General features: G+C 37.8%; 1 protein-coding gene across 8 annotated transcripts in view; it reads left to right on the plus strand.

The window, feature by feature from the left end:
* Window positions 1-21,609, plus strand: part of SATB1 (SATB homeobox 1) — a 166,736-nt gene that overhangs the window by 92,846 nt on the left and 52,281 nt on the right. For 5 of the 8 annotated variants that reach the window (XM_083188774.1, XM_083188781.1, XM_083188775.1 and 2 more), the window contains exons 3-9: window positions 1,309-1,485; window positions 2,176-2,302; window positions 3,025-3,148; window positions 5,621-5,677; window positions 6,996-7,046; window positions 9,503-9,614; window positions 14,695-15,149. In XM_083188774.1, coding sequence (XP_083044900.1) covers window positions 1,309-1,485; window positions 2,176-2,302; window positions 3,025-3,148; window positions 5,621-5,677; window positions 6,996-7,046; window positions 9,503-9,614; window positions 14,695-15,149 — 1,103 coding nt within the window. The remainder of the gene's footprint in view (window positions 1-1,308; window positions 1,486-2,175; window positions 2,303-3,024; window positions 3,149-5,620; window positions 5,678-6,995; window positions 7,047-9,502; window positions 9,615-14,694; window positions 15,150-21,609) is intronic. The other 3 variants (XM_083188776.1, XM_083188777.1, XM_083188779.1) reach the window with 3 other exon arrangements.

Raw genomic sequence — 21,609 nt, forward strand, 5'->3', positions numbered from 1 at the left:
TAGAATAGATTTCAATTGCGGGGACATTTTGCATTGACTAGATTGCAATCTACTCCTCTGTGCCAGAAAAGAACAAGTGAGTGGCTTGCGTAAGGTCACAAGAAGAGTTCACACAATAAATTGAGCTCCCCTCACCCACTTCAAAGACAGAGGAATCCCCACTTCGCTACTGCTTCAGAAGAGAATAGCAGTAGTCTTCCTACATTGTAAAAGAATGTTCCAGATCTTAACCAACTCAATACCAAATTGGACTTAGCATCCGTATAGTGAGGATCAGACTGCATATTTGTGTCTATACAGTATAGATTTGAAACAAGTGGTTTCAAATAATAAATGTGCGTGTACACTAGATTTCTGGTATTTTTTAAGCCTTTTTGAGTGGTCTGTAGTTATTTATGAATCATAAAGTAAAACATTGACGTTTTTTCACTGAATAATCAGAATCAGCTTTATTGGCCAGGTATACTTGCGTATACTAGGAATTTGATTTGGATTACACACGCACACACATACATACACACACACACACACACACAATATATATGAGAGCAGAATGAGATGCCTTCTACCCCTACAGCTACTTGATGCTGTGTAGTCATTTAGGCGTGTATTGGGAACACATGTGAGATGTTAATAAGGTAAAGAAGAGTGTGTACATTTATCATGCAGTGAAATGACCACTGGTCTTGGTTGTGTCCTGGTGATGTAAATCTTGTCATCATTTCCAAGACGGTCTCACTGTATACTATCAGACTCAGTCAGAATTGCCTACCTGTAGTAATTCCCTACTACTTTCAAACTAGACGAGACTTTGGTGTTGCAGAATTATGTTTTTAACTCACAAATGGATGAAATGTCTTACTGAAATTATTTTTGCAACAAAATGTAAGCATGGCATTAAGATTTACATCATTTCAAAACACCTTTTATATTGGCCTAAAAATGATGAATTTGCCCATGGATGCTATTTTTTTCTATAAACATCAAACTTTTGGAAATGTAATAACCAGCTATTATAGCAATTATTTACACCGTCTGTATAAAAAATATAAGTATTTATCTGTTTTACACTTCTTGCACAGTGATGTTTTGGATTTTATGTTTTGTTTTTGTTTTTTTGCCAATGGAAAGAATCTTAACCAATTCTTTAATGCGTTTGTGCGTGTGTATTTATATATATATATATATATATATATATATATAGATAGATAGATAGATAGATAGATAGATAGATATGCATGGGTGTGTATCTGCTAATGGCTTTTTGTAGAATAGTTATATATTTTTGTTTATTTTTCATATTTCTAGGAAATATGCTTCCAGTTTTCTGTGTCGTGGAGCATTATGAAAATTTCATTGAGTACGATTGCAAAGAAGAACATGCAGAGTTTGTATTGGTTAGGAAGGACATGCTTTTCAACCAGTTGATCGAAATGGCTCTGCTGTCACTTGGATATTCTCACAGTGCAGCTGCCCAGGCCAAAGGTAAATAGTAAAGTTGTATTGAAAAAAGTATAAAATATGCTTGCAGATATTACATTTTTCTTGTCATACTTTTTTTTTTAATGAGTATAAAACTTAAACCAGTTACCTTTTTTACCAACTAAATTGTAAATAATATGGCTAGTTGTAAGGGACTTCAGATGCTATCACTGAATCATTAGCATGCCCATTGACCTTAATAATATGGTCCACTGAGAATCTAGGGAGAAATGCTGAGCATATCTGAGCAGATGGAATGATGAGAGTCGATTTGCATTTTTCACTGACTACCTAGATGTATTTCCGTTTCGATTTTCACAATTGTATTATTAATATTTGGGCATTTTAATCTGCTGCTGATTACTTTTTCTTAAACATTTAAGAATAAAATCATCGCAGCTCAGTTCGTCTATATTCATTATTTGTAAATGTTTCTATGTTGTCGCTTATTTAGGCAAGTCATGCAGCATCATTGCATGTTTTTTTTATTACAGTTTTATGATGGTATTTTTCACCAATGTTTTTATACCTCTTATCAAGTTTCCTTGATATTTTGTTTTTCTGCACATTATATATGTACCAGTTGATATATAATGTTTCTCATTCCCATTATTACCATTTTTTTATTATTATTTTTTGCTTCTTTTCATTTTCATCACTAATTGTAGCTTTTACTTTATCCCTGGGGCACAGGGCTAATTCAGGTTGGTAAATGGAATCCAGTACCACTCTCCTGTGTAACAGATGCTCCAGATGCAACAGTGGCAGATATGCTTCAAGACGTGTTTCATGTGGTCACACTGAAAATACAGCTACACAGGTGAGTCATAATGTGATTCAAAACTGCTTTCTTCCTGAACAGCAGAAGACGTTTCATTCCCAGATAACTTTGATTTTGGTACCATGAAATGATATCACTGCATATTGTTAAAACAAAGTTTGAAATAAAAAACAAAGAGATAAAAAAACGAAAACGCTTATTGTCACTTATGTCTGATATACATTTTAATCTAGCTATATATACTGTATTATCTTTAGTCAATTAATTCAATACATGCATTACAAATAGGTATTTTACATAAAATGTACTTAACAGAAAAATATTTTGCATATCTTGTACCATGCCATCTGGGTACGTTCTGTGAAAGAGTGACTTCACCCTTCTTAATGTAATCTGGTATGTGAATTTTTTTTCTTTTTCTCTCCAACTGCGATTTAAGAGAATAAAATATCTTAAGCCTATTTCTCATGATCAGTTGTGAGGAGGCATTGCACCTTAAATTGTTTCACCAAGCGCATCAGAGCAGGAAGGTAGAAGTAACATGCCAAAATAGTCGCCACATGCAGCTGATGTATAATTCATGCATCAATACAGCAGATGTGTTGTATAAAGTAATTAACTAATCGGAACAATCAGGAGACGGAGAGCAATCTCCAGATGCATCTGCTTGATGCGCAAAATGAAATCTGTCTGTCTTAAAGGAATGTTCTGCAGCAGGATGCAATCTTGTAATAATCCCTTCTTTAATCTGTCTCTAATAGTTGCCCTAAACTTGAAGACTTACCTCCGGAACAGTGGTCGCATATAACAGTACGAAACGCTCTGAAGGACTTACTGAAAGACATGAACCAGAGTTCTCTAGCTAAGGAGTGCCCTCTGTCACAGGTATCAGGCTTTAACACTCTTGAATAATAACTTTGTGTTGTTAACAGTCCGCTAACTGGCATGACCTCAACAATTGTCTTCAGGTTGTTTTTACCTCTAGGAATTGTTCTAAACAGTGTACAGCAGTTTCCAACACATCGCATCTCATGCTGGATTTCACCTGTCAGTCCGCTCCAGCATTGTGATGTAATTGCTACTGCACACTTTAGTATTTCATGCTGTTTACAAAAGTAGGAAAATGTCTTTTATAAAAGCCTACACCCAACCAATGAATTATGCATGCATCTTAAAAAAAGAAAGTGAGAAAAAAAATCCCCATGGGACTCAGAATAATTACAAGCAACACAATTAGTGTCCTGTCATATAATCTAATTAAAATATTCTAGTAATACAATTAAAACATTGAAATCTGGTGTTTTAAATACTGATCTTGAATGACTTAGAGGTGGTTATCAGCAGGATCACTTTTTCCCTAATAGTGACACTGTTTTGCCACAATGAAATAGTTGCTCACTTTTCCAATCCTGTTTTCTTGGATAAGCATAGATTGCATATTCTGTTTTTAGGATTTGTTCCCATTTTTCTGCGCATTTGATAGAATATGCTTTTTTTAATCCCTGTGCTATTTACTATTTGCTAAAAAAAAATCTCTATTTACTCATTTACCAAAAATAATCAGTTGAACATCCTGGTACAGTATGCTAGTGAAACCATTGTATAGCATTTATCTTAGCCCGTAGGTCTACAGTCTTAGACTACAGTCAACAGTGTGGTGCCATGGTGCCTTGGCACTAGAAATATTTTATTTATTAACAGTTTCTTATATAGCGCACACGTATTCCGCAGCGCTTTACAGAGAATATTTGAACATACACATCAGTCCCTGCCCCAGTGGAGCTTACAATCTAAATTCCCTACTAAAGCACGCATAGATCTAATTCCACTCACAGGAATACCACAAACATTAATTGTTGGTATTTAGAACTACTGTATGACACATATTCTACCAACTTTAGGAATATTAAATATTTCAATATTTATACCTCCAGTCTTATGGTTTTCGTTCAATCCTTTTTGGACTGGAAGTAATCTAAATCCTATTCACTGGTTGCAAACTCTTCCATTTAGGCATTTACAGAAGTTCCACATCTGTATCTACACAAGCTTATGGGCATGTTTCCATCATTTAAAAAAAAAAAAATATAGTACAACACTAAAGTAAAATTCTGAAGAGTCAACCTTTGATATTTGATATAAAAGTATCCGCTTTACCTTATTATGAGCAGGTAAAATCCATTTATATGGCAATTTTTTAAATATTTTTTCTTGTTATCGTTACTCTTGTGTATTGAACTGTATTTCTAATAGGCTATGCAAATTGTGGACTCTTTAGATAGTCTTTGAATATGCTTTCATTAATATTTTTCATAATTATAGAAATCTTTTGATCATAATTTTTAGGTAAATGACTGAGCTGGTTGATTGGTCTTTTTTTTCCAGAACGTGTTTCTGAATTTTCACACATTAGTTTATGAAAGCAATGAAGGTGTTCTTCAGCTTTAAAAAGCAAGCCAGGCAATTGATATTTTTACAATCTGGGACAAATTTTAATTAGCACGGCTGAAGATTAACTATAATCTAAACCAATATATGTTTACCCGCTTTTTTTTTAGTTTTTTTGTTTTTCTTTTACATGCCTTACTGGTCAAGAATACTGTCCCCCCCCCCCTTGTCAGGGTGACAGTTGTGCAAGTATACATTTATTATTTATATTATTATTAATATGATCATTTATTTTGCTATATCTGAATTCATAGTTCGACAACGCTTTATTTTTTGAAACCAGGAATAGTATACTGCAACTGACTTGACTAATATTAAAAGCTGGCTCAAGCTAAAAAGGTTGTTAATCAGAGAAAGTTTTCCTGGTGTATTTAAGTTTATTTTTGTTTGGCCATTTTGAGTTTTTTTAAAATATGTTAGCTTATTTTTTAATTAATTTAATTTTAAATGTATTAGGCATAGAAAAAAAATCTCACTTTTAATCTTCTATCCTTAAGAATGATTGATTTGGCAGTTAAAAAAAATAAATAAAAAAAGCAAAAAAACTTTGATAAAATAATCCACAATTAAAATCTTGCTAGGCCTCGCATTCACTATGCTCAGTCTGTGTATTCTGGTCATTGAATTGTATTATTAAAAATTGAGGTAGATGTAACTATAAAGGTGTTTCAAGTTATTTTTATGACTTATATATATAGTTTCTGCTCTCAGCTCATTAACAATATATTAATATTATGCTATAGTGATCACTGGACAATGTAATGTTCTGTATGATTTGATAGATCTTATTATTTATTAATTTTTATAGCAGAACTTAATATTAATATAGTTTTGATTGTTTTGTGGCTATTTATTTCAATGCTACTGAATGTTATTTCAGTTGCATTTCCTTTATGGTATTGCTTTCAGATGGATACAGAAATGTTCTCCAGCTTTGCAACCACACCACATATACTTGCACATCATGTAAGTTGAAGAGATACTTTAGTGATACATCTGTGCTGAATAACCCATTGTCTCCATCTGTTCATATAGTAGTCTATACATTCACTTGACAATACATTAGTATCATATTTCTATTAACTGGAAAGCTTTAATGGAAGGAAATTTACAGTGCATTCCATAAAACAATAGAGCAATGGAATATTACAGCATACTGGGTCATGGTACCAGCAAGTAAAGCTGAGGCCAACTTTATACAACTAAATATATACAAACACACAATTATACAGTATGAGATTTAAAAAAAAAATCTTTATTTAAATGCTACTGTATGTACATTTTTACAGGGCTACAGACTTATTCTAATAGATTGCTGGATTTGGCATTGTTTTTGTATTTTGTGTACAAGATACTAATTTAAAAGTCTGTTTATAAAGCTCATCCTAGGTTATCCACAGGTCAGATGTTAGTACATAGTAACAATGCTTCTTTATTGTGTGTGTTTTTTTCTTTCATTTTTTCACCTGGCTGTAACCATGGGAAAAGTTTTGCACATGAGTCAGTTAAAATGTTCCCTTCTACTTGCTAAGCCTCATTTTATAACATTAATTAAAATAATGTTTGCTTTGGTATTTTACAATTATAGTCTACTCCTCTCCATCACCAGTATAATTATTGGTGGTAGCTATTTATGTTTGTCAGTGTAAATGTATGTTTAGGTGCAGTTTCCTGAACAATGCACTTTCCGCCAGTGGTTTAAATACTGTAAGCAGCAATCACTTCTGATCTTAAGTGAATATGTGATAGAGGTACTCTGCAAATGGGCGTATCTTTCATTGTCTTTTCATTATGCTAGATACTGTTGCAAATATCTATACAGTAATAAATTCACCTCCCAAATGTATGCAATTGAATTGACATGTAATCTAAAACAAATAGTGACTTAAATATTGTTAGCCCTTAGTAATTATCTATAGATTTAAGTTAGTTTAAGTGATTTAACAAATCTTTGAAAAGTACAGTGTGGCTTACACCTCTTGGTTAGTGTGCATTGTAATGAATCGTCAACGATAAATAATTTGTTCATATAGCATTTATTGCTTGACAGTAGTGTATGGTATATGGTCCTTGCCAATATATTGGCAATAATATCAGTTTAAGAAGGGCACATTATTGTCTCATATTTGCTACTACATGTGTTGTATAAATACAGAGGTTATACTAAGGTAAATACCATTGTAGCATTGAGTCAAAGCTAGGCATGCATTTTAATGCAAACGAAGCAGTTTGCATGCATATATGTGGGTTAGTAAATATAAATTTTCTAATGTATTTGTTTTAGGACAATATTTCTAGATGTATCGCCCCAAGCTGTCACAATTTTACATGCAAGGTACTAAAATTTTGGTTTTACAGATCCATATAATTTTCCAGTATAAATTACTATGTATATGTTGTAGAAATGCCTAGCCCCACAGATGGAAAAAGCATGGAAGTCTGTAATACAGGAGAAATATTGCTTTTAGTTATGTCCAGATTACGCTGTTTAAACAGGTTTGACATCTGTCTTTAAATTTTTGGGAGGGAAGAAGACTTTGCTAAGAACCATTTTGCAAAGTGTTCTCCATTTCAGCCTTTCTTTACCTGTATTATGAAAGCAGATGGTCTGCATGTCTCCTGAATATTTATAACTATCGAAAACAATCTCTTGCTATTCACCCTTAGGCTTATGAGATGTCAGGACTGTTCTGGTTGGGAAAAAATCATCTTGGGTGTTTACAGAGAGAGGATTACATTAAGCTGAAATGACTATACATTTTCGAGTTTAATATTTGTCCATCAGCTGTTTAATCGTATTTAGATAATTGTGTAAATAAGTTGTTTGTCGATGCCCTCTCTACTTTATAGAGCTTGAAATCTTTAAACACTAGTAAACCAGATTTGTAAATATGTTTGTTTTTTATGTTTGTTTTTTGTTTAATTATTTTGCTTGCTGTACAGTATTTAAAAAAAAAGACAAAAAAACAAAATGCATTTTGTCTGCTTGGGTTGAATCGGTTGTAATATTCATGCAAATGATTCCAACAATTTATTAACTAGTCCTGGACAAATTCCATGAAAATATTCTTGAACTCACCTATTGGACAGAATGTGTCCTTTAAACAATTTGACTGGTATGTCTAATCTCATTAAAGTTATAGTCATGAGCTATTTATAACTTTTTGGGTTCCTCGCTAGATTTCACTCACAAGTGTGAAACAAGAACAGTGAGTCTATTACAGTTAAGGTGGTGGGGGATTTAAAAATAATCTGAGAATGACCCTCCATTGGCATGCGTTAGTTTATTTTATTTTTTAAATATATCCATATTAAGGATTAAAGTATAGTAATTACTACATATAAATCATCATAAGTTAAAAATAGAAAGTTTCATACACAATATAATAAATAAATGAGCAAACTTGGCTGATATTATGGTAATGGAACATTTTTGCTCTTACCAAATATAATGTATGAGCTTCTTCCTATATCTTAAATAGACATTTTTCCCTATGACCAATGTTCCTGTTATAAAATTCCACTCAAACTTGTACTGGAAGTCAATTAATTAAATTAATAATGCAGGCTATAGATGATGATCATTAGGATCTAATATTATTATTGTTCTGTGAATGGGCATAAATGGAAGTTAGGCAAAGCCCAAAAACAACTGAAAAAAGATTGGGGTTGTTTAATTTGATTACTAAACATGTCCGATCATCCCAACTACCATTCCGCTAATTCCATTCGTCACCAGGTCACTTGGTAGACATGGGGGTATTCAGTCATTACAACCCCTCATCCTGTTTGGTCAGATCATGGAGCTAGTCAGGCACTCTATGGCTAGTTTAACTGTGAACATTTTAAATCCTAATATAATTGAATTGTTTCTTAGGATCACAGCACTGTTGCAGTGCTACCTGTACACTAGTTTTATGGATGTTCCATGCTATAATGACTCTTTTGTTTGGTTTAAAATGTAATTTACTAGTGCTATATCTGGGTTACTGATTTTTTTGTGCAGTTACTTTCTTGCTTTTAGCTAAATAAAATAAAAATCTAAAATTAAAAAATAAAATAAGTAAAAAGTAAATGCCCATTGTAGTTACATAACGGTATATATTATAGTCAAACAAACTGCTTTATTGTTATACATAGCTTATTTAATACACTGACTCATTTGTCTATATTCTGTTGGAAACTTTGCTTTTGCATGAATCTCACACATAATAATTCAATAAAATTATGGGGGGAATGATATTCGTCTAAAAAAAAAACCAGGCTGTTATCTCGATTCTTTGCCCTATGATGTTATCAGGCAATTTAATTCCAGTCTGTTTTTACTTTGGATGGAAATGTACCCTTTTTCATGCAATCTGTGATAAGTTCTTGGATTCATGTGTTTATTGTGCTCGCAGTTACGGCAAAACCACCCTTATCAGGGATTGTGTTTTTCCTTCCACCAGGCAGATGAAACAAAATCCCTGCTAATGCCTGTTATAGGGGACAACTGAAATACCCCGTGGCAAATTGAATTCCCCCCCATATTGACTATACATTACAAGACATTGATCACCTTATGTATATTTGTTTATGATGGCCTTTATTCTTATGGTACTGGAAACCATCCTACCTGCATTTCCAGTGTACCTCTGCTTGCTTGTACATTGCCAAAGTTGTGCATCACTCACATATTGTATGTGGCAGTTTTTATTTTGTGGAAGCTTGTTTACTGTGGCTCTCTAAAGCTGTCATTGACATATTTATGTTATTAGCTTCAACTGGTTTTCCTTTTCTTTTTGTATGTAGAGTATGATTTCTTCCATTGTGAACAGCACTTACTATGCAAATGTCTCAGCAGCAAAATGTCAAGAATTTGGAAGGTGGTATAAACATTTCAAGAAGACAAGAGATATGATGGGTAAGTACAAAATACATGTAGAAAAGATTTTCTACATTTACGTTGGTGTTAGCTACAATTAGATTTATTCAGATGCCCAAGGGGCAAACAACATTTTCAGTAGATTATATTAATTATAAATAACAATGAATTGTTAACAAATAAAATTACTTCTCTTAGACCTGGGTATATGTACTGTTTTTTTACTCCTATAGTAGACCACATCATTGATTTCATATGGTTGTCTTTGGTGTGTGTATATATATATATATATATATATATATATATATATATATACACACACCAAATATATATATATATATATATATATGTTTCAGTAGCAATTTTAAGCTGTTCTTTTGATTGAGGGATACAGCAGACCATTATAGCTGAGACTGATCCGTACAGCCGTAAACCCACTTGTAATACCATGACATTTATGAAAGTGAGTGACCAATGAGAAGCTGCATTTCAATATTGCTACTTCTCATTGGTTCTTGCATTCATACCCATGTTCTGCTGTCCAATTTAGCATAAGTGTTCTCTACTTTATGTAGTGGTGTGGCTTTTGGGGTATATTCAATAAGCATCGAAACTGGCGTCTTGCTGAAAATACGTCAGTTGTGAACATGAATAGATTGGAATGGGTTTTGGCTTTTGGCTGTTTCCTTCAATCACAATCCGGCATAAAAAGATACCGGTATGAGGCAGGGAGCACAGCGCCGGGTGAGCAGCAGCAGCTTACATGGTGCCATCCTTCTGTCCGCCGACACCTGCACCCTCCCGCCGACGGCCAAACCCTCCCGTACCCACTCACCGACTGCCGTACCAACCGCCGACTCCCGTACCCGCCGGGCCGGGTAAGAGCAGCTCACTCAGCCCCGTCCCGGCTCCCGCTGCCACGCTCACCCAATCCCCACACCGACCAGGTGAGCATCAATCAGCGGCCAAATCCAACATCGGATTTGGCTTCTGAATTGAATAATGGATGCCGGATCCATTCCGGCAAAAGAATTTTAGATGGATCCGGCATCAATTGAATATGTCTTTGTCACGCTGAAGCTAATGCTAATTTGATTTGTAGATGCAACCAGTATCTTTATTTTCTTGAAATATGGCACATAAAATGTGTTTTTAAAAAAAAGGTTTGTGATTCTTTTTTCAGAAAAATGCTATTAGTGCTAAACATGTACTTTGTAAAATACATTTGTCAGCCATGGCTTATTTTTGGATTATACATGTATTTAATAGATGTCTCTTGCTGTGGCATGTAAATTATAGTGCTCTTTGTCTAAGCACTCTATTTCAGTGTTGCCTTTCCAGTTGTTTTGGCAAACATTAAAGTACTGCGTTTGTAGCTGATTCTAATTCTATAGCAAAGAAAGTAATCCATTTAGCCAAATTAGCCCTTTAAATGAAGTCAGCACAGAGTTTTAGTGTATATTTCAAGTTATCAGCTTGAGATGATCTACACTATGCATCCTGTAGGAATATGGTCCCTAGCCTGGCCTTTACTCACCTTTATGACAAATAATGATTTTCATAAAATGGACTTAATACTAAAACACTTAAAAGCGGTATTCAATTGTTACCACCCCTGTGATCTCGCTGACGGTATTCAATTGTTTCTGTACACTTACATCATTTCAACTCGCTACCCCCAGGGGTGGCAAGCTAAAATGTATGAAAAGTCATGCGTTTCAGCACTCATTTGCGTCCATTAGTATGGTAGGGTTTAGCCGCACATAAGGAGTGTGATGTGCGAAATAAAAATGTTCAATTGAATGTCACCCTGCAGTTTCCTCTCACTTTAGATGGGAGATTGGGCATGGTTAAACAATTAAATACGACCCTAACTGTTTTATTGTAGCCTTGTACTTATTTTCTAGATGTTATAGGTTGTATCTATATTTTTATATTTATATGTGTCTATATAGTGTGAATTTTCATTATATTTACTTTCACTTTTATTGCAAGTTTCCTTAACAAAATTATAAAATGGCAGCTTTTAAACAATATCCCCAAAAAACTTTCCATGTAGGTAATTACCAGGTTTTTCTGTTGTTACAAAATGTATCTTTATTAGTAGCTTCCTTTCCGTGTCTGGGCATTAGCTTCTCTGTGGAAAGATTGCCTTGAGTATTCCATGTATTCATTTTACAACCATGCTGTACAAACTGTGATTGGGTGTGACCAATGCTATCTACATTGTGCAATTATAATTTGAAAGTAATCTTTAACGCAACCAACTTGTTCAGCATGCAGCACCATTCATTTGGTATTTTGAGTGAAGGAAGGCACTAAGATAGTTAAAATGGCGCTATCGTCCTCACTGTGTACATGCATTGGGAATGTTACAGTTAAATATTTGTTCATTTGTCACAATTGCCTTCTAAATGTCCCACATTTAAAACACATTATTACTGTTTCATATAAACCTTCATATAAAAATGAAGTTGATTCTGAAACACAAAATTGTTAACATAACAATTATTTTTAATATATAAAGGTCATCTGCCCAAACATGCATACAGTGCTTAAAGTAGTCCTGGTGAGGTGGTGGAACTTACTCAAACTCCCCCCTCCCCCCCTCCCCTATATGTCACAGCCAGGGTGGGTTCTAGGGTGTTCGGTGCCCCCCTGCAAGCTCTAAATGTATGGCCTACAGATGGAACCGGGCTCTTCTTTGCAGGGGATGGCGATGGCGACGCCACCCGCCATCCCCCGCCCCCCGTTTTTGCGAAAGGGGACGCGCACGCACGAGATGCGCGCGCGTCCCCTTCCGACGGCTTCCCCCGGGTCCCCGCCGGCTTGTCGGCGGTCACCCGGGGTCCCCATTGCCTCCCTGCACCCCCCCTAAACCTGTCCGTCTCCCTGAAGCGGAGACGGACAGGTTCCCGTCCCCCTGGCGTACGGACACTGAGACGCGCGTGCGCGTGAGACGCACGCGCGTCTCAGTCAGATGGCGAGCCGGGATGCTGGCGGATCGCCAGCAGTGACGTTCTGGCGATTCACCAGCAAAGAAGAGCCCGGCTCCATCTGTATATCACATAACCATGAAAAGAATAATGCGGGCCACAGAATGGCACCCTTAATGCAAATTATGCCCCACAGTGCAAAACAACCCAACAGCCAAAAAACGGGACAGTGCACACCATAAAAATTTAGGGCATGGCTTTGTGGGACAGGGGATTATGCACACCGTAATGCCCATTACACATTATGCCGCACCGTAATGTACATTACACAATATGCACACGGTAATGCCTCTTGCATATTATGCCACATAAGTACCGCTTACCTACATGCTCATTGTTAGGGTTTTCTTGCTTGATGCCAGGGGTTACATGCTCAGTTCCAGGGGTAACATGCTCAGTGCCAGGCGTTACATGCACAGTGCCTGGGGTAACATGCTCAGTGCCAGGGGTAACATGCATAGACCCAGGGGTAACATGCATGGTGCCGGGGGTAACATGTTCCGTGCCAGAGGTAACATGCTCTGTGCCAGAGGTAACATGCTCCGTGCCAGGGCTAATATGCTCCGTGCTAGGGGTAACATGCAAGGTGCCAGGGGTAACATGCACGGTGCCAGGAGTAACATGCTCCGTGCCAGGGCTAACTTGCTCCGTGCCAGGAGTAACATGCATGGTGCCAGGGGTAACATGCATGGTGCCAGGGGTAACATGTATGGTGCCAAGGGTAACATGCATGACGCCAGGGGTAACATGCACAGTGCCAGTGGTAACATGAATGGTGCCAGGGGTAACATGCTCTGTGCCAGGGGAAACATGCATAGTGCCAGGGGTTAAATGCATGGTGCCAGGGCTTACACGCATGGCATTCACTGTGTGGTAAAGGAGACAGCCGGGCAGAGCGGTGGAAACCCGGCTGTCTCTTAGAGCAGGTCCATCCGCCTGCGACTCAGCGGCACGGCTATTTAAAATGACGCACCGCACCTAGCTCACGGCCTGGCAGCCAATCAGGCTGTGGCAACCCCCGATTGGCTCACGAGTCACGAGCTGGGCACCCCATTTTAAATAGCCACATTTCCGCAGTTGCGGATGGATGGACCTGCTCTAAGAGAGACAGCTGGGTTTCCACCACTCTGCCTGGCTGTCTCCTTTATAGCAAACCAGGCTGCAGGCAGGGACAGACACAGCCGGGCGAGGTGACCGGACAGAAGCGGAAACGGTTCGCCTCCAATATGGAACTGACAGAACGCAGTTCCGGCTCACTTTAACCCCTGCAAGGATATATCTTGCAAAGGATAATGTGTATGACACTGATGAACCCTGTCACATGATATTACAATGTACACTGAAACTACATGTAATCTCTTGTGATGTGTAATCCATATTAGGATTGTGTACATTAAGCTGTGCCAATAGAAATTTGAATGCACAAAAATATTGTGTATAGAAAGATTTTTAATTTAATAAGGGTTAAACTTTGCCTTCAGAACTATCCCAAAGCAGAATTAATCAGACATGCTGCTCAATGCCAAAATCTATTTTGAAACTGGCTCATCAGCTATTTGAACTTTTCAGATACAAGGTCAGTGTTGTATTAATTCAATGACCCCATAGCTAATAAAAAATGTATATTCTAGTGTGCCAGATGACACGTTTATGTCAGATTTTTTGGCCAGTATTAGGCAGCATATTACGTTGATCATGTCCAAAGTCATATGTCACTAGGATGGCTTGTGTATCATTTATATAATAATTATCCGTAGCCTTAGTATAGTTTTACAATGCTGCTTCATGAGGCTAAGAAGCATTTACTATGGCAGTAATGGAGAACCTTAGGACTCCTGCTGTTGTTGAACTACACATCCCAGCATGCCCTGCATCAGTTTTGCTATTTGGTCACCCTAAAACAGTTGCAGGGCATTCTGGGATGTGTAGTTCAACAACAGCTGGAGAGCCAAGGTTCTCCATCACTGAACTATGGTATTCAAGTATAAGAGAAGACTGGTGGAGGTCATTTTGGACCTTGCAAGTCACTTATTCTATGCATATATATATATATATATATATCACATTAATTCACTTTAATATTATAATAAACTACAAGAGACTTATTTATCTTTTCTTTGCAGTTGACATGGAAGATCTGACTGAAATATCTCAACAAAATACAAATCATGTGAACTTTGTTCAGCAGCCTGGTCCGGGTAATACCCCTGAAAAGCCTTCATCCCCAGGACAGCATTCTCTTAGCAGTCAGCCGACTGTGCGGACGCCGCTTCCCAACTTGCATCCAGGACTTGTATCTACTCCCATCAGCCCTCAGTTAGTAAATCAGCAGCTGGTGATGGCTCAATTATTGAACCAGCAATATGCAGTGAATAGACTTTTAGCCCAGCAGTCCTTAAACCAACAGTACTTGAACCACCCTCCTCCCGTCAGTAGATCAATCAACAAGCCTTTGGAGCAACAAGTCTCGCCCAACACAGAGGTGTCTTCCGATATCTATCAGTGGGTACGTGATGAATTGAAACGAGCAGGAATTTCGCAGGCAGTATTTGCACGTGTGGCTTTCAACCGAACTCAGGTAAATAAGCTGTACAACCTTTTCTTATCTTTTGTTTTGTGAAATGTTTTGTAATATTTGGAGTATAAAGGAGGATCCAACAACTGAGAGCAGTGATGTACTGATGTTATTGTTGGAAATACAACTTCATATCCCCTTCTGGGACATTGGCCCCTATTCTGGTTCACTTGCATAGGAAAAATTCCTTGTCCATTGCACTGCAGGGGGGAAGATGTAACATGTGCAGAGAGAATTAGATTTGGGTGGGGTTTTACTTCAAAGTGAGATCTATATTGCATTGTGAAAATAAAGCAGTCAGTATTTTCCCTGCACAGAAACAAAATAACTCACCCAAATCTAACTCTCTCTGCACATGTTACATCTGCCCCGCTGCAGTGCAATGGTTTTGTCCATTTGAGAAGGAATTTGCCTTTGCGAATGAACCAGAATTCTGTTGAAGAAATGGATGGAGTAACTGGATGCTTTGGAACTAGTGTATGATTGGGCAGTATACTGTGTGTCGGGATTTATTAGTATTTATAAACATTCTGAGCTGTAAAGGAAACATCCTTAGAACTACTTGCTGCAGAATGACTTTTGAGAACCATCTAGAACCAGCTTCTAATTTTTGTTAATGTTAATGCTCTCCATACAAAGTAACACACACACACACACACACACACACACACACACACACACACACCACTGCATTGTAGTATCTATAAACCCTGCTTTGTAGAATTTGGAAATTCATGTGTGGCAGTATGTGAATAGTGCAGATTTGCTGGCATCGGAATCAATCATCCCAGGGCTTATTGTTATTGTTGTTAGTGTGCTGTGTGTGCAGCCAGTAGGGTCACAAGTTGCCACATGCACAGCACATATGGAATGTGTTGTGAATCAGATGCAAAAATGAAGGTTTTTGCAGCATAAATGTTTTATATATATATATATATATATATATATCCCTGCTGTCATTCTAAATACATATTTCATGTTGCTAGGACACCTTGCGTTCTCTATTATTTTCACCTTGGTACCCTTGGCTGTCCCTTTGCTTTATTCATTTCTTCACCATTTACAAACCAAGGATTTGTGAAAGTTGTATTTTAAACTAATGATATTTACTTAGGGTGTGTCCCAAACATGATATTTCCTCCTATTTTTCTCTGGCATTTGTGATGAATACAATTCCTTTTGGATACAATGTTTAGATGACACTATATAATAGCAATAAACAAGCTTTCAAAACACAAACCAGGAATACAATGAATGCTACATACATATTTCTCACATATTACAGTTTCCTGTGGGCCACATAAACCTCAGTTGTTGACTCTTATGGATTTTTTCATATGCTGTACTCCTTAATGTCACAGTGAGCAGCCCTACAAGTACCCCAGGTTGGACACCACTGATTTAAACATTGGACATTTCTTTAGGTTACAGTTGTTTATTTCCTCTGGTTCAGTTGTATCACTTTCAGGGAACACAGCTGAGCCATGTCTCTTCTATTGGCAATGAAACCCTAGTGATGAAGATACCTTGCTGAAAAGCACAGAAGTAGCATTAAAAGTGTTCGGTAAAAGATGCAGGATGACATAAATCAGAAGTTTTATGATGGTTGGAAACACCTTAATAATATTACATGTGAGGGTCAGAAATGAGCACGTCATTCATTCGGGATATGGTCATTAGGTCTGCCCTTTTAAGGTCAACATGCATTGGGTCGACCACTGAAGGTCGGCACTTGAAATGGTCAACATGGCTAAGGTCGACAGGGCAAGGTCAACAGTCAAAAGGTCGACATGATTTTTGTAACTTTTTTTTTTAACCGACATGCGTCGACAGGCGGTATTTCCACTAGGGTGTGAAGGGAGAATATACTAGTGTGCCTAGTGCAGCAAGGCACCATGCCCGAAGCATGGCGGTGCAGCAAGCTATGTGACGGGATGCAGCACACATTGACTATTTCAGCAATCAGTACATAAAAATTGTGAAAAATTCATGTTGACCTTTTGACTGTCAACCTTGCCATTGTCGACCTAATGCTTGTGTCGACCTTCCAACCCTGACCATCTTAGCCACGCTGACCTCTTTCAGGTGTCGAACTTCAGTGGTCCACCCATTGCACGTGGACCTAAATTGGGTTGACCCAATGACCCACATCCATTTAATCTTCTCATATAATAGCTATTTGCAGAGCAAAAATAGTGCTCATTCTCTACTAAAGTTCCAGGTTAATTCCAGATTTATAGTACCTTCCACACTCAGGATTGGTGCGCAGACGCTTATTTAACTTTTCAAATGATTTTACTGGCACAGGGCCTGTTTCAGAAATGTACGCAAATTGTCTCAATTCAGTAAGCAACAACTGTCCAAATATATGCAAATGTTGCGACATCTTAGATCCGCTGCTTGTGTACAAAGATGCAGACATCGGATGCACACAGGCCAATAATCAATCTTCTGAGTAGTCCTATGACCGCACAGCATGGCCATCAATCATAAGTTGCATTTGCAAGCTGCCCCAGAAACAGTCTGCATTTGAATTGCTACTCCCGCAAACAGTCCTTCTGTAAGACCATTGTAACACGTGTGCAGTGTGACCTCATGGGCACTAGCATTAAACACTCCGCTGCATACTATTTCAACATTGCGTCCATCTTTAGAGCAGGCTCAGAATATTTCATGATAAAGGTATTTAGTTGTGAATGAATTCCGTAATTCAGTATGTTAATTAGTACCTCGTTACTGAACGTTTACTTTTTTATCAGAATAATATGTTCCATTCTTTATTTGTCATTACACCATTTTATTGCTCATATAGTTTTTATAGGTAATCATCAATCAAAAATATATTCCTAAAGACTAAGTCCAATATATACCCTTACACACTACTCACAAATTAATACTTGTTCATATTAATCTACTACATGAACAGTGACGTGTTTATAATGAGTGCAATCTGTGACTCTAGCACCGCACTTGTGTCTACTAGTACCCAGCGCCATCGCTGACTATGCTGCCTAGCTGCCAGTAAGAGAGAGAGGAGGGGACCCAGTTGGAGACTGCAAATGTATATCTCCTCTTTTAATACCATTTAGTTTACCATTCCCAGCAACTGATAGATAGCTGTACCAAGAAAGCATCTTCATTCAGGCAAAATATACAAACTGGGAATACACATAAAGAAACACTCCTGCGCAACCCTGCACCATGGATAGTACAAATGACCATATACGCTTCTGTATATAAGTGTAAATTTATTAAATAAAAAGCATGTCATAAAAGCAACAGAAATACATTTAGTTTGTATTTATGATATATAATAAAAAGGATGGCGTGACCTAATACCGGTATACAGTTATGGACTTACATATACATACACACATAAAACATTATAAGAACCCTTTCTGGGGTATTTGGATTAGTGGCTGTTCACTTTCTTATATTGGGTAAAGTGGGGAAGTAGCACTGTATGGTGTTCCGTCACTTGTCCTTGGAAAGATGGAGGTGTCTGCCGGCAGACTTCTGGTCCTCTCCTGCCGCTGTGGCTGTATAGCGTGGCGTGCCCGGAGGTCCCTCTCTGTTCAAATCGACGCGTTTCACCCGTGGTACGGGCTTCATCAGGATGTGCAGAGTCTTGCACATCCTGACGAAGCCGTACCACGGGTGAAACGCGTCGATTTGAACAGAGAGGGACCTCCGGGCACGCCACGCTATACAGCCACAGCGGCAGGAGAGGACCAGAAGTCTGCCGGCAGACACCTCCATCTTTCCAAGGACAAGTGACAGAACACCATACGGTACCTTCCTCCAAGTCCCCCCTCCCCCTTACGAGCACTTCTAATATATATCACACAGGAGTGTGGAACTTAATACCTTGTGCTGCTTCATCCACTTTACCTTACACAGGATAGTGGTACTTTATATACTTGTGCTGCTTCACCCACTTTACCCAATATAAGAAAGTGAACAGCCACTAATCCAAATACCCCATAAAGGGTTCTTATATGTTTTATGTGTGTATGTATATGTAAGTCCATAACTGTATACCGGTATTAGGTCACACCATCCTTTTTATTATATATCATAAATACAAACTAAATGTATTTCTGTTGCTTTTATGACATGCTTTTTATTTAATAAATTTACACTTATATACAGAAGCGTATATGGTCATTTGTACTATCCATGGTGCAGGGTTGCGCAGGAGTGTTTCTTTTTGTGTATTCCCATTGTATCCTAGGGTAACCACTGTATTCTTACCCCAGACACCCAGCGGCACCCTACCAAGCCACCGCTTAAGCGCAGTCAGTCATCCCCTATTTAAAATATACAAACTTCCACTATCTTATTAAATCCCAATTCTATAGTTAACAATTTTGATAGTATGCCAATGGAATTGAAGCAAGGCAGTGCAAATGGGATACATATGGATGACTGGCGGTGGGAATGCCAGCATTCAGAATAAAGATGCCAGCATCCCAAAGGAGGGAATACTTACCTTCATCCTGCCCCCTCCCTTACCCTAACTATAATTCTGCCCCTCCAGCCTAATTTTAGCACTCCCCACTAGTGCCTAACTCTAACCTCCATACCCCACTTCCTAATCCTAACCCCCAGCCCTGCCATCTATCACTAAACCTCCCTTCTAACCCTCCCACACTGCAGCCTAAACCATACCCCCCTCACTGCAGCCTAACGCTAACTCCTCCCAGTTCCTAAACCTAACCCTACCACCCTCTTTCACGGCCTAACCATAACCCGCCCTGCATATTTATATTCACCATCCCGACATTTGGAATTACGGTGCTAGCATCCTCACCGATGCCGACACTCTGGTGCCTGTCTCCTGGCGGTGGTCAGAATACATCCTTTGCAAACACTCATATCTGGAGACAGATTCAACGCGAGGTGCAGTGAATAGCATCACCCATTGCACCCATCCTGGGGTGCAAGCAAACATCTGACAAAACGAGGGTGACGATGCTGTTTTAAGCCAAAGCGCAGTGCAAACAGCATCACTGCAGGGCACTTGAGTTGGAAAATGCCACTGCTCACGACTAAGCACCCGTGAGTATCAGCATTCTTCAGTTTAGCAGTGTGCAGATTAGACTAGCTTCGGCACTATTCACTGCGCCTCGTATTGAATCGACCCCATTGAGTTTTCACATACTGTATATGCTTTTTGTGTTTAGTTTGCTGGTTTGCTCTCAAATCGTTTAAGCGATATTTAATGAGAACCCTTTTTGTTTCAAACTATTAGTTTAGTTTTTGCAAAGATTGATTTTCTAATGAATGACCAAATTAATCAGTAATAGCCTTCGTAAATAAAGTGCAGTAGAATTATCTTGCTTTTTTTTTTTTTTGCAGTTACTTTAGTCATTAGCGATGATACACATTAAATACCACTAATAGTTCAAATGTAGCTTCTAATTACCACACTGAATCTTCTACAAATCATGCTGTTAAATAAAGAAGTCCCACAAGTAATGTAATAAAACTTGGCCTAGTAAAATACTTTACTTATGGATTTTTGGCGTATCTCTTTCCACTGCAAAGTATAGATTCCCAGTCTTTGGTAGTTCCACATCAGCTGTAAATCCAGTCTGCTGTAGCCTGGAGTATACATTCTCAATATCCTCCAGCTAAAATTATTCCGCAGTTGGTTTTTATTCTGTTGTTTTTCATTTTTAGTTCTTAAGAATAATCTGTATGAGAAATACAAACACTTTTGTAAATATGTTATTTATTTTATATACAGTACATTCACATGTATATCAGGTTTTTGCCATAGCATCTCTCTGAGGGTCAATTACTTTGATTGCCTGTTCATTAGATGTATTTATTTCTGCTTAGGAGGGAGGGGAACATGCAGCATTTCTAAAAGGGCAGTTTATTAATTAAGTGATGTAAGACAGACTTTCACACAAATTTCAGTGTACTTATTAGCTATTGGTGTGTCGGGATTTGGTTCCACTCTATACTTAACTTTTGTGTACTGGAGCCAATATCATTGGCTAAAGACTATTGAGAAGCTATTCTCTGTTAATTAGAAAAACATAAATACAAATCAGCATGCACAGATAACTTTATTTCTCCATAATACATTTCTTAATAAGATTACTTGTTCAAGGTAAGAAAACATATTACCCATTTTAACTGTTATGCTTCAAGGGATATATTTTCTCCCTCATTTCATTGATACTTTGCAACACTTTTAATCAAAGACATCCCAATAAGCACATATTTCAATGTAAAATAAATCAAACTGACAATTCAATGTGACAATGCCTAAGCAACTCTGAACACACAATGTACCCCTCTTAAGAAGGACCTGTTCAGTGTCAGCATCTGAACTGTCAACTTGTGAAATGTTGACAGTTTGATGATACCAACGGATAGCGTTAGATGCCATCTGGAGGATTAGGCTGTTAGGGGATGTTAGTTTTAGGCAACAGGAAGTGGGGATTAG

The sequence above is a fragment of the Crinia signifera genome, chromosome 5 (assembly GCF_055691185.1).
Source record: "Crinia signifera chromosome 5, ASM5569118v1, whole genome shotgun sequence".
In the NCBI taxonomy this organism is placed as follows: domain Eukaryota; kingdom Metazoa; phylum Chordata; class Amphibia; order Anura; family Myobatrachidae; genus Crinia; species Crinia signifera.